General features: G+C 45.1%; 1 protein-coding gene across 2 annotated transcripts in view; it reads left to right on the top strand.

Annotated features, from left to right (window-relative positions):
• ASAP2 (ArfGAP with SH3 domain, ankyrin repeat and PH domain 2) overlaps window positions 1–12,298 on the top strand; it is a 349,346-nt gene that overhangs the window by 279,234 nt on the left and 57,814 nt on the right. For both annotated transcript variants that reach the window (XM_073611134.1, XM_073611135.1), the window contains exons 10-13: window positions 5,110–5,213; window positions 8,009–8,078; window positions 8,596–8,683; window positions 9,700–9,748. In XM_073611134.1, coding sequence (XP_073467235.1) covers window positions 5,110–5,213; window positions 8,009–8,078; window positions 8,596–8,683; window positions 9,700–9,748 — 311 coding nt within the window. The remainder of the gene's footprint in view (window positions 1–5,109; window positions 5,214–8,008; window positions 8,079–8,595; window positions 8,684–9,699; window positions 9,749–12,298) is intronic.

The raw sequence follows: 12,298 nt of genomic DNA, 5'->3' as shown, positions 1-12,298 counted from the left end.
CCAGAAGTGGTCTGTCCATAAGGGGCCTCCCCCTGGTTTGCATGTGGGGCGCCAGACTCATAGGTTTCTTTCTTTTTCTCTCAAGCCACATTATTAGAGCCTGAGGCTCGAATGGGCTTGAAAAAGGTTGGGCTCGGGGAGAAAAGCACTGTCCCTCAAACCCACACTGTGACACTAACGAAACAATATTCGCTATTGTCTTCTGGCTTACCCTGCCAGACAATCAGGACAGGAGGCGGATCAGGTTGGCCGGGAGGAGAAGCTGTGGAGGAGTGAGTGCTGGGGGACCGTGTAAGGGTGACTGCGGACCAGCCGCCACTGGTCCATGCACTGGTCCATGCACATTAGATAGTCTAGAGCAGAGTTTCTCAACCTTTTTTCAGTCAAAGCACCCTTCAAAATTCCATACAATCTGGAGGCACCCCATTACAAACTTTAAAATAACTGAACTAATCGTTTTGCATAATATAGCAAATCCACATGCATAGGACACCCAACACTAGCGGTGATTTATTTTTTCAAAAGCAAATACACCTTTGCACACTGGTACTGATTAGTATTCCAAAGTTTATCCTTTGGTTTCTCTCCCTCACTCAGCTAATGTGATCCCAGTGCTAAAGAAGAGGGGCAGGGGAGGGGTCCTTCTTATTAACCGATGACATCATTGGTTGTCAGGACACTGGCAGCTAGAAGGTTGTAATGGTTCACAATGAAAACCTGTGGCTTTGTGTAAGTAATAGGAAGCCTTGATCCACCGGCTGGCTTGTATACAGTTTTTGGGCAATTGCTAGGTATTTTGCCAAGGCACCCCTGAAGAAAAAACGCCAAACGCTAGTACAAAAAAAATGCTCAAATTTAGTTTTTTTTTTTTTTTCTGACTAGAGCACTGGGGTTTTAAACTAAATCTAAAAATTCTTCTTTTCGCCCCCCTTAAAAGGACCACAAACCAAATAATGGGAATGCATATCTCTATTGGTTTTATATAGGCACTGTGTCTCTGAGACCCAACAGTTATTGAGAAACGGTTCAGTAAATACAAGCTGTAAGGTGGGATCACTTGCATTTAACACAATGTTTATATGTGGCCTTATTTGGGTTAAAGGGGACTTTAGCGTGGCATTATGGAGCTGTTGTTGCTGACTTGCTTGTAAAGGTGTAGCAGACACCTTGTCTGTTTATCTCCTCTATTTTTCTTTGCCTAGTGAGCCCCTGACGAGAAGCAAGCATACAAAATGGTAGGGCAGTCTTTACTGGCAGCTTTCTTGTCTGTGGTGGACTAGGCCAGTGATGGTGAACCTTGGCACCCCAGAGGTTTTGGAACTACAATTCCTATGAGGCTCATGCACTCTGCAGTGTAGTTGAGCATCATGGGAAATGTAGTTCCAAAACATCTGGAGTGCCAAGGTTCGCCATCACTGGACTAGGCAGTGGAGCAAGAATGAGAACGACAACCCTGAAGTCTGCTCCTTCTTTTTTTTTTTTTTTTAGCAAGTTGGCATTGGCAGCTCTCGTATTTCTGTCTCCAGATATTCCTTTTAATAGGTTAAATCTTCCCATTCAGATCTGCGTCTTTTTGAGAAAAGTATTTGCACTACGTTTGGAATGTGTAGTACCAAAATGTTTGCCAACACCTTTTCACCTTTTCTGACATGACTTTTATTCTTGAATATGTTTTTAGATTTATTTTTTTCTAAATGCTATTTTACAATAAATTAAACCGTATGCGAAAGTAGTTACCAATTGGTTAAAAAACAGTCTGCAAATGTTAATTATTGAATTGCTGCTTCTTTTCATTGTGTGTGAATAGATTCAGCAGACCTGTGCCTATCTCATACATACACAAGTCTCTACGTTCAAGGATGTTCAGCCTGGCAGAACACACAGATAATAGAACTTGTACTAGCTAGCAGTGCATAATAGCAGAATGTCTACAATGAATATGACATTTGTATGCTGCGTACCATCTTCCAGTGCCTTGTTCATCTTGGCCTAAATGTTAATGTATTAGTCATTGTACATTATGTCCAAAGCTCTGTACCAGTTGTATAAAATAAACGCTTTTTTTTTTTTTTTAAATAAAAAAAGGCTTTTTTTTTTAATTTTAAGAACAGAAGTTATGGGATCAAAAGCACAAAAATCAAAAAATGTTTTACCAGGCTACACAGAGGTTAGCTATAGATGCTGTCATTTTATAAGTGCTTCAATAATTCTGGAGAACACAATAATGAGACTGAAGGCCACACCCACCACAAAACTACCTTACCAAATAACAATAATTAAAACACAAAAATCCGTTTTGGCAAAAAAATTGGTTGCGACACCTTTATTGGTTTAAACAATGTATTATCCATAACTCTTTTATTATTATTATCCTAATAACATCATAAATTCAACAAAACCGGTTTCTTTCTGCTCAGTTATTAGAACTCGAGCAGTAATCCACATCTTTAAATATAAATAACGGCCCCCCCTAGAAATCCAAGGTGACCCAACCACATAAATGTGCTCGTGACTGGGGCGGGAGGAGCTCCTGTCTTCTTTCAGCGCCACAGGAAAAGAGGGAGAATCCCTCTCTCAGTACCTTTTTTTTATAAACGATCCCAGGTGTTCCAGAACCTTCCCAGGGTTCTAATTGGGTCATCCTGAATTCCCTAGTTTCTCTCCTTAAATACAAATCCCCCTATAGCTGTACTGTGTATAACTAAGATCCTTTAATTTAACCCGGGGTGGGGAGGCCACAGCCTCAGGAAAGTGGGCCCATATTGTGCCCCCCTTTATTCATTCTAGCAATGATAGAGCATATCTGAAGTTACAGCGGCCATATACACTTCAATTTTTATTTTGCGATCTATGTGCAATTCGGACAGAATGATAGAATCAGAAACCAATTCAATAGCCATAACTTCTCTATTGATCGATTAGACTTGCTTTAGATCCAGGGCAGACAGTTATCGGTTGTTTTATGTCAATTGGCAGAACCAAGATGATTCAGTCTTAAATTTGATTGTATTTCAATTGATCTCGTTATGAGGTTGCCTGTTTTAAACAGGGATATGATTAATAATCTACCCATCTGCTGAATTCCACTTGGAATATCAGACTGTGATGCCCACTATGGACTGATTATTCCTATTGGGAGAGATTGATAGAAAAAGAAGCTGATCATTTATCAAAGTTTGTGTGGCCACCAGACCTTGTAGACCTTAGAAAGGACCAGTTTACTGTCTTTCAGACTTCAGAGGGGCTGGACTGTGGCCAGTGGGAGTAGTAAATGTCCTGGCATTGGTGGGAGTTAACAATTCCCCATCATTGGTGTCAGTGGGAGGAAGAGTGCCTCATCATTGGTGTCAGTGAGAGGAAGAGTGCCCCATCATTGATGTCAGTGGGAGTAAGAGTGCCCCATCATTGGTGTCAGTGGGAGGAAGAGTGCCCCATCATTGGTGTCAGTGGGAGGAAGAGTGCCTCATCATTGGTGTCAGTGGGAGGAAGAGTGCCCCATCGTTGGTGTCAGTGGGAGGAAGAGTGCCCCATCGTTGGTGTCCCTGAGAGGAATAGTGCCCCATCATTGGTGTCGAGGCAGGATAAAAAGGTTATGTGTAGAGTATGTTTTTGTCATCTAAATTGTTTACTTTTGAGAAAAAAACATACATCCATAATCACTGTCACACTATCAGGCTGTCACACAGTTTCAGCCTATCCTGGGATATGTGCAGGCTATTTGCAAGCTGAGTGATTTATCTCGGGATGCTTTTGTTGTGCAAATTGTTACCAAGGCTGACTGGCAGAAAGCCATATTATTTATTTTTCATTCAGTCTACAGAACAGACAATGCTGTAGTGAGATTATGTGCCAATAGTAAGAAAAGCAGAGCTGGGCATTCATGGGGGGGGGGGCTCTGCACTGCACTGCACTTTTGTGGGGAGACAATGTTAACTAACAAACAATATAGCTTATACAATTGCTACACTGTAGCCATATCGTAATTGGATGTTATTAAAAACTGCCATTCCTTTTCAATCTGCAGCACTTTCATTTTCTGAAAAAATCAATGCAATATGGAAACCTAGAGGCGTTCCGTACTCCTCCTGAAATGTAATTTCCTGCTTCAGTGATTTCCCCAGAAGTCTGCACTAAGATACAAATCAGGTTTTAGGTATCCTCTGCAACAAAAATTTCAGTTTTGTTGAAATAATCCCAAAGAGTTAATTATTTCTAAAGGGATGCAGACCTTGCATTTTCTTCATTAGAACAAGCACACACGGGCTGAATGTCGGACGTCATCGGCCGGTTCAATAGAAACCGTCTGACATTCCGCCCGTGTGTACTGGAGTCGGTCCGACAGAAGCTGCCCGTGCGGCCGGCTTCTGTCAAAAAAAGCATGACTGAAAAAGGTCTTCAGATTGGCTCCCGATCAGCACTCTATCAGCGCTGACTGGAGTGTTGTGGCGGGGGGGGGGGGGGGGGCTGTCCCCCTATTAGTACATAATAGCATAGCAGGGGAGATCGCTGTACTATCATCAGATAGTTGGGCTAGCGGCTCCTCCTAAACTGTCCATTTTTTTCCATTCAGCCTGCTGGGTTTAATGAAAAAAAACAAAAAAACTGGTGTACTAGGTTTTAGGCAGCCCACAGATGATTCAATTTTTATTTTTTTTTCTGTTCAACCAGCGGTTTGAATGAAAAAAATGACTCGGGTCCTCCATTCCACACATTCTAGGTGAATGGGGGAATCCTCCCCACTGAACCGTTTGTATTCTGAGGGCGGGGAGACTTGATTCAAGTACGTTGATTAGCGCTGCCAACTCTAGCCAGTGGTGTTGCTTGATCAAGAAATTTTCTAACAGGGCAGTTGTATAGAAGTCCATCGATCATCTTCTGTACAACCACCCTGCCCATACATGGCTTGAAATTCGGTCGGTCTATGCTGAACTCGCGAATCTCACTCCATGCAGTTCAGCATATAATATGTAAATTGCACAATTTTGATTGCGATGTGTGTGCCATCATCCATCAGTTGACTTGCAATCTGCTCTACATGTCAGACTATGCTAAATTATTTGAAGACTACAGAAGTATATTTGAAACCCTTTTATATTTGATGTTCCTTAGGATTCCCAGATCCGTCAGAGCGCTGCATACAGCCTGCACCAGCCACAGGGGAACAAGGAACATGGCACTGAGAGGACTGGCTTCCTTTACAAGAAGAGTGATGGGTAAGCAGTGGTTTCTTTTAAGTGAGAATTTTGGCTTCATCTCTACTTTTTAGAATATAAGGCCAATTATAAGCTTTTTATTGTTTTTTAGATCTATGTTAAAATGGTTGTATAGCCTTACATATACCCAATGAAGTCACTATTCTCAAGTGATACACAGAGATGAAACAAATCTTCCTACATAAGTTGTACCTGTTTATTTACAGCAGTCTTTCCCCTACATCCATTTAAAGTGCAGAATTTACACCGGATCTCTCAGCTCTGAAAAGCAGCGGAGCGGGGAGCTCAAGTTACATTAACGAGGAGAGCTCTGAGAGCTAATTGGAGGGAAGGGACACCCCCCCCCGTCACACAAGAACAGAGCTGAGGCTGTTAATCAGCTGGAGCTCCCTCCCCTGTCACCATTTTTCTCTCTTTGTCAGGAAAATACAACAGAAGTGACTCATGCTTATAGCAGAGAAACAGAAATGATACTTAGTGCTCTGGATTGAGACAAGTACACACTATAAAGTGGGGTCGGTAAGCCATCTATCGCGGTCGACTGCGGGGAGATGATGGGTGGATCGTGACCATGGATTCACTGCAGAGCAGAGATCAGGAGGCAGCATAGTGCTGGATGGAGGGCAGCAGTGGGAGCTGTTCAGTGATTGATTGCTAGGAGGTCCTAGCAACCAATCACCAGCTTGTTATGAAATGTTACCTCCAGCAGCTCCTGCCTTCCACCCAGCACTATGTTGTCTCCTGATCTCCTCTCTGCTGTACTGATGCTGGCAGATAGGAAATGCTACCTACACAGTGCTGTGTGTATGTGGGGGGGTGAAGGAGACAGAGGAGACACTGATCGAGGGGGAACAGAGCACACTACAGTAAGGGGGGGAGGTATAGTAATGTACAGCGGACACTACTTTCAGGTGGACAATTCTATGGTGGGGTAGAGGACACTAAAGTGGGGGGGTTGATTTGATGATGTGTAGAGGGGCAGAGGACACTGCTTCGGGGGGAGGATGGGCACTACTGTGGGGGGAGGGGGGCGGGGCTGACTTAAAGCATGGGCCCTGCCAGGGGCCCCAGGTGCATGGGGGCCCAATGATAATCATGCATTACATCATACTTTCCAACTGTCCCTGATATGCTTTCCAGCAGTCCTGGGATGGTAGTGTCCAGAGAAGCATTTCAGAACCTGTACTGTATTCTCCTGATCCCTTCTACCCCTCCCTCCCCGTATGGTGCCCTTCGCCCTCCCTCCCCGTATGGTGCCCTTCGCCCTCCCTCCCCGTATGGTGCCCTTCGCCCTCCCTCCCCGTATGGTGCCCTTCGTCCTCCCTCCCCGTATGGTGCCCTTCGTCCTCCCTCCCCGTATGGTGCCCTTCGTCCTCCCTCCCCGTATGGTTCCCTTTGTCCTCCCTCCCCTTATGGTTCCCTTCGCCATCCCTCCCTCCCCGTATGGTTCCCTTCGCCATCCCTCCCTCCCCGTATGGTGCCCTTCGCCCTCCCTCCCCGTATGGTGCCCTTCGCCCTCCCTCCCCGTATGGTGCCCTTCGCCCTCCCTCCCCGTATGGTGCCCTTCGCCCTCCCTCCCCGTATGGTGCCTTTCGCCCTCCCTCCCCGTATGGTGCCCTTCGCCCTCCCTCCCCGTATGGTGCCCTTCGCCCTCCCTCTGTACTGTGCCCTTTGTGTTGATTAGTTTTTGATTTATGGCATGTTTTTTATATTGTTTAAAATCTATTTTATTGAAAGGACTAATAAATATATGTTTCATTCTATCAGCTATTTATACTTTAATTCTTGGGAGTAGGTGCATAAATTGGGTGTAGACTGGTAGAGGCCCTAGGTCATTACTTTACCCAGGGGCCCATGATGCTATGAAGACGGCCCTGGGGCAGAGAACACTGCTATGGGGGAGCAGAGGACACTACAGTAGGGGGGGAAGGGGTGATGTGAGGAGAGCAGAGGATGGAAGGTTAACAGGGTGGGGGGGCTCAACTGAAATCTGGAGGGGTGGGCAGCTCACCCCAGCACCCCTCTAGATCCGGCCTGTCACACATAGACCTCATAAGTTCACCCATAAAGGGGGCAAACCTTTATTAACTAGATATTTCCAGGTGTTAACGTCTAGGGGCTCAGTGAATGTACAATTTAACGCTACCATTTTGCTGACATTAAAGAGAGCTAAGAGTAAAAAATTTTTTTTTGGAAGTACGAAGACCCAGGTCACCAATGACGCCCAAAAGGTATTATTATAGGCTACATACATTTGGATTGACAAAATTAGGAAGAAAAAAATAAGTGATACATGACTAGAAGGGTCTAATTTTGTAAAAAAAAAAAAAATCCCCATCTGCTTTTTGCATTTATGACAGATAGGTGTGTCTTGTGTTCCCACTTTAAATAGATATGTAGGGGTGAAGTAGGCTCTATGAAATTGCCTTAATTGAATAAGCTTATCTATCAGAGATATTACCTCACTGAGCATGATCTGGAAATTTCCTGCCAGCCCTGCTCATGTATAATAGTAATATCTCTATTCCACTTGTCTCTAAGGTAGATAAGCCTAGAGGGTTTATTCTACATTAGAGCACCATACAATGTAGTTGAAGATATTCACTTTAGTGTAATTCTTCCTATTAATGTGTTTAGTGTTTTAAAAACCTAGTTTCTTTGTGTAATTTGCAATTATATATACATTACATACATGAGGGTAGTAAAATTCACTTTTATTGTACAATATGCTAACACGTGTTTACTGCGAATTTTATTGATGGGTACTTTAAGACCATTTTTACTTTTTATTTTAGGATTAGGAAAGTGTGGCAGAAGAGAAAGTGCTCTGTTAAGAATGGCTTTCTCACAATAGCTCATGGCACAGTAAGTAGATTTTTTGTTCTAATTCATTAAGAAGTTTAAAGATTGATTGCAATTTTGAGCCCCTTTTTCAACTGCTTTCTTGTTTTAACAGTGTCTTCTGCGTTTGTTAACATATTATCCATCCCTAGAAAACACGTTTTTGCTCTAACTTGTATTATTGTATTATACTAACTTTTTTTTACTCCGTATTGGTTGAAGATTGTTAGTTGCTTAACCCTGTTATTTGTGAAAACCTAGACTAAAACAAATCCGGCTGTTTTCACCAGTGAAGTGGTTGCCTAAAGGATTTGGGCTTCTTTTCACTTATTTACAGGCTCCTTAGCCTCAACGGACCTCAATAGCTGAAACTGCAATTTACACACAGAATTGAGTGGCTTATAAAAAAATGCAAAGCTAAAATGAACAAGTATCGATCATTAAAACTATTATAGCTTCCCCCCTGAAAACCCTCTTTCTAATGATAAATGATGTCTCCAGTACCAGTACTATTTAAATAGCATATTTACTTTGTTGTCAGGCCAACTTACCTCCTGCAAAGCTGAACCTGCTGACCTGCCAAGTGAAAACAAATCCAGAGGAAAAGAAGAGTTTTGACCTCATCTCTCGTAGGTTTCATTCATTTTTTCCTGTGTGTGTGCGTGAATCGCAAAGAAAATATTAACTATTTTAATTAACAATCAGGTATATTTTTTTTTGTTTTTTTTTTACAAGTGCATTTTAGGATCCATGGAACAGTATTAGAGTGTGCGTGTGTTTTTTTGTATTTCTTTTTGGGACATTGATTACTAAATCTTTGGCTTTATCCAACTCTTCATTGTACAACTTTCACTTTTGTGAAACATATATCTATTACTAAGTTTCATAAGTTCAAGGTTATGGCAGACAGCTTCATTAGTTCAGTTAGGCGACTGACTTCGTTATATGAAAATGAGCAGCTCTTTTTTTATTATTATTATTACACAGGAGTTATATAGCGCCAACAGTTTGTGCAGCGCTTTACAACCTTAGGGCAAACAGTACAGTTACAAAACAATTCATTACTGGAGGAATCAGAGGGCCCTGCTCATTAGAGCTTACAATCTAGAAGGGAGGGTCAAGTGATACAAAAGGTAATAACTGTGGGGGAGGCACTGATGGAGAAAATTAAAGTACAGTTGTTAGGTGAAGGCAGGATAAGATTCTCTGAAGAGAAAACTTTTCAGGGATCGCCTAAAAGTGGATAGAGTTGGAGATAGTTGGACAGATAGAGGTAAGGAATTCCAAAGGATGGGAGAAGTCCTGGAGGCAAGTATGAGAGGAGGTGACGATAGAGCAAGGAGGTCTTGGGAGCAACAAAGAGGAAGATTGGGTTGGTATTTTGAGACAAGGCTAGTGATGTAGCTTGTGGCTATATGTTATAGGGAGCAAATGCCTCAAAGAACAGGTAGGTAAGCTGTGCTTATTCACCATTTTTCAAAAAATGGTTTCCAGGGAGTGAATACAGTTTTATCATTTATAAAGGCTGTGTAATGCGGACTATAAAACGGTGCGAAGGCCTGTTTTTATTTTATTTTTTATTTTTTTTTTGTGTTGTTCATCATTAACTTGCATGCTCATAATTGTAATTACCTTTTCACCATAGATGATCGGACTTACCATTTCCAAACTGAAGATGAGCAAGAGTGCCAAATGTAAGTGTGTTTATGCAGGTTTTTCCCATTTGTTCACTTATTTACTGATGTACAAAATCCACTCTCTGAAATAATGAAGCTGCCTTTGCTGAGTTCAATCAACGGGTGCACCTATACTGTTATGGACTCATACACACAGGACGTAGGAAATGCCACTTTTACAGGCGTTTGACCTATTTTTTTCACCTTATAAACGCACCTTTATGTTAGCCTTTGTAGCAGTTTACAGGCATATTAGAAGAGGAGAATTTGGAGCAGGGTTTCTCAACCAGGGTTTGCTAGGAGTTCTTTGAGCAATGAGCAATTTCTGCCTCTCGGATAAGTTCTCGTGGACATGGCTGGATCAAGAGGGGGCTCAGGTGGGGCTGGGGGGGTTGCTGCGCACAGAAGGTTTTTTTTCCTTCGTGAATAGAATGCATGTAGACCCCTTTCACACTGGGGCGTTTTTCAGGCACTTTTGGGCTAAAAATAGTGCCTATAAAGCAACTGAAAAACACCTCCCCTGCAGCCCCAGTGTGAGAGCCCGACTGGGGCGGTGCGCTTGCAGGATGTTAGAAAAAGTCCTGCAAGCAGCATCTTTCGGGCAGTGCGAGGGCGGTGTATACACTGCTCTTCCACCACCCCTGCCATTGAGATCAATGGGCACCGCAGCCGAAGCGCATGCAAAGCGCTGCGGAAGCTGCGCTTTGCGGGCGCCTTTAACCCTTTATTTGGCTGCTAGCGGGGGTTAAAAGTGCCCCGCTAGCGGCCGAAAAGCACCGCTATAACAGCAGTAAAGCCGCCCCAGTGTGAAGGTAGCCTTAGAGTTAAAATCTTGTGTCTTTACAACCACTTTAACAAAGAATGTGCTGTACTTAGAATGCAGTAGTCAGGAGTAAGAAATGTAAAACAGTGAGGGGAATTTATCAAAACTGGTGCAGTCAGAATTTGGAACAGCTGTGCATGGCAACCAATCGGCTTCTATCTTCAACTTGTTCAGCTTTAAAATTGAGAGCTATGAGCTGATTGGTTGCCATGCAGAGCTGTTCCAAATTCTGTCTGCTCCAGTTTTGATAAATTCCCCTAAGGGCTCATTCAGACAGGTGCTGCATCTGTTCCCCACCAGTTCTAAGGCTGAGAACCGAGTAATCAAACACAGCCGATCACTCAGTTCTCAGTGCTCCCTGAGCAGAGAGCTGGTGGCTGTCAGTCTCTGGCCCTGCTCTGCCTCCCCCCCCGGTGCTCACCAAAACACTGGGCTGTGGAGGGGGCGGGAGTGGCTGGCTCAGGCTCTCAGCAGCTCACTGAGAGGCTGAGCTGGGTGCCGGTCCAGGCATGTGAGCAGGTCTCAACCATATGGGTGCGATCTTTCCCCGCCTGGACCGACTCTGTGACATCAGCCAGGCAGCAGGCTTAAGCTTGCTGTCAACTGAAAATGGGTCACAGGAGAGCAAAACAATCTGCACTGATGTGATCAACAGGAGAAGTACAACCAAACAGGCTTTGGCTGTACTTCTCCTTTAATAAATCTATCACACGACCTGTCTCTCTGCTCCTGTTTGGGATTACTTGCAACAATTGATAAATGTCCCCCTTTATGTTGTGAACTCACCCTCCAGGGCCCAGTCAGGCTCTTCCTCAGTCCAGGCTTTAAATCCAGGCTCTGTCTCCCTGAAGCTGGAAAGGTCCTTCAGGCACCCTCTTTCCGAGTCCAGAGGGCCTCCATGATCCCCCTCTCATAGTCTGGGGCCTCCAGGCACCCCCTGCCCTAGTCTGGGGCCTCCAGGCACCCCCTGCCCTAGTCTGGGGCCTCCAGGCACCCCCTGCCCTAGTCTGGGGCCTCCAGGCACCCCCTGCCCTAGTCTGGGGCCTCCAGGCACCCCCTGCCCTAGTCTGGGGCCTCCAGGCACCCCCTGCCCTAGTCTGGGGCCTCCAGGCACCCCCTGCCCTAGTCTGGGACCTCCAGGCACCCCCTCTCCTAATCCGGGACCTCCAGGCACCCCCTCTCCTAATCCGGGACCTCCAGGCACCCCCTCTCCTAATCCGGGACCTCCAGGCACCCCCTCTCCTAATCCGGGACCTCCAGGCACCCCCTCTCCTAATCCGGGACCTCCAAGCACCCCCTCTCCTAATCTGGGACCTTCAAGCACCCCCTCACCTAGTCCGGTATCTCTCTTGTATCCCCCCCATTCAGGGACCTTTGCCACACCAACCACCATTTCCTAGTCAATGGCCTCCTCTGCGCTCCTCTCCCAGTCCAAGGCCTCCTTTACAGCCCACCCCAACTTAAGGGCCTCCTGTGCACCCTGCACTCCGAATCCAGGTCCTTTATCAACCCTACTTTTTAAGTCCAGGGCACGCCTACGCTCCCTAGTCCAGGGCCTCCGGTGTACTCCCCTCCTAGTCCAGGGCCTCCGGTGTACTCCCCTCCTAGTCCAGGGCCTCCGGTGTACTCCCCTCCTAGTCCAGGGCCTCCAGTGTACTCCCCTCCTAGTCCAGGGCCTCCAGTGTACTCCCCTCCTAGTCCAGGGCCTCCGGTGTACTCCCCTCCTAGTCCAGGGCCTCCGGTGT

The sequence above is a fragment of the Aquarana catesbeiana genome, unplaced genomic scaffold (assembly GCF_042186555.1).
Source record: "Aquarana catesbeiana isolate 2022-GZ unplaced genomic scaffold, ASM4218655v1 unanchor211, whole genome shotgun sequence".
NCBI lineage: Eukaryota > Metazoa > Chordata > Amphibia > Anura > Ranidae > Aquarana > Aquarana catesbeiana.
This window is presented reverse-complemented; position numbering and strand designations above follow the sequence as displayed.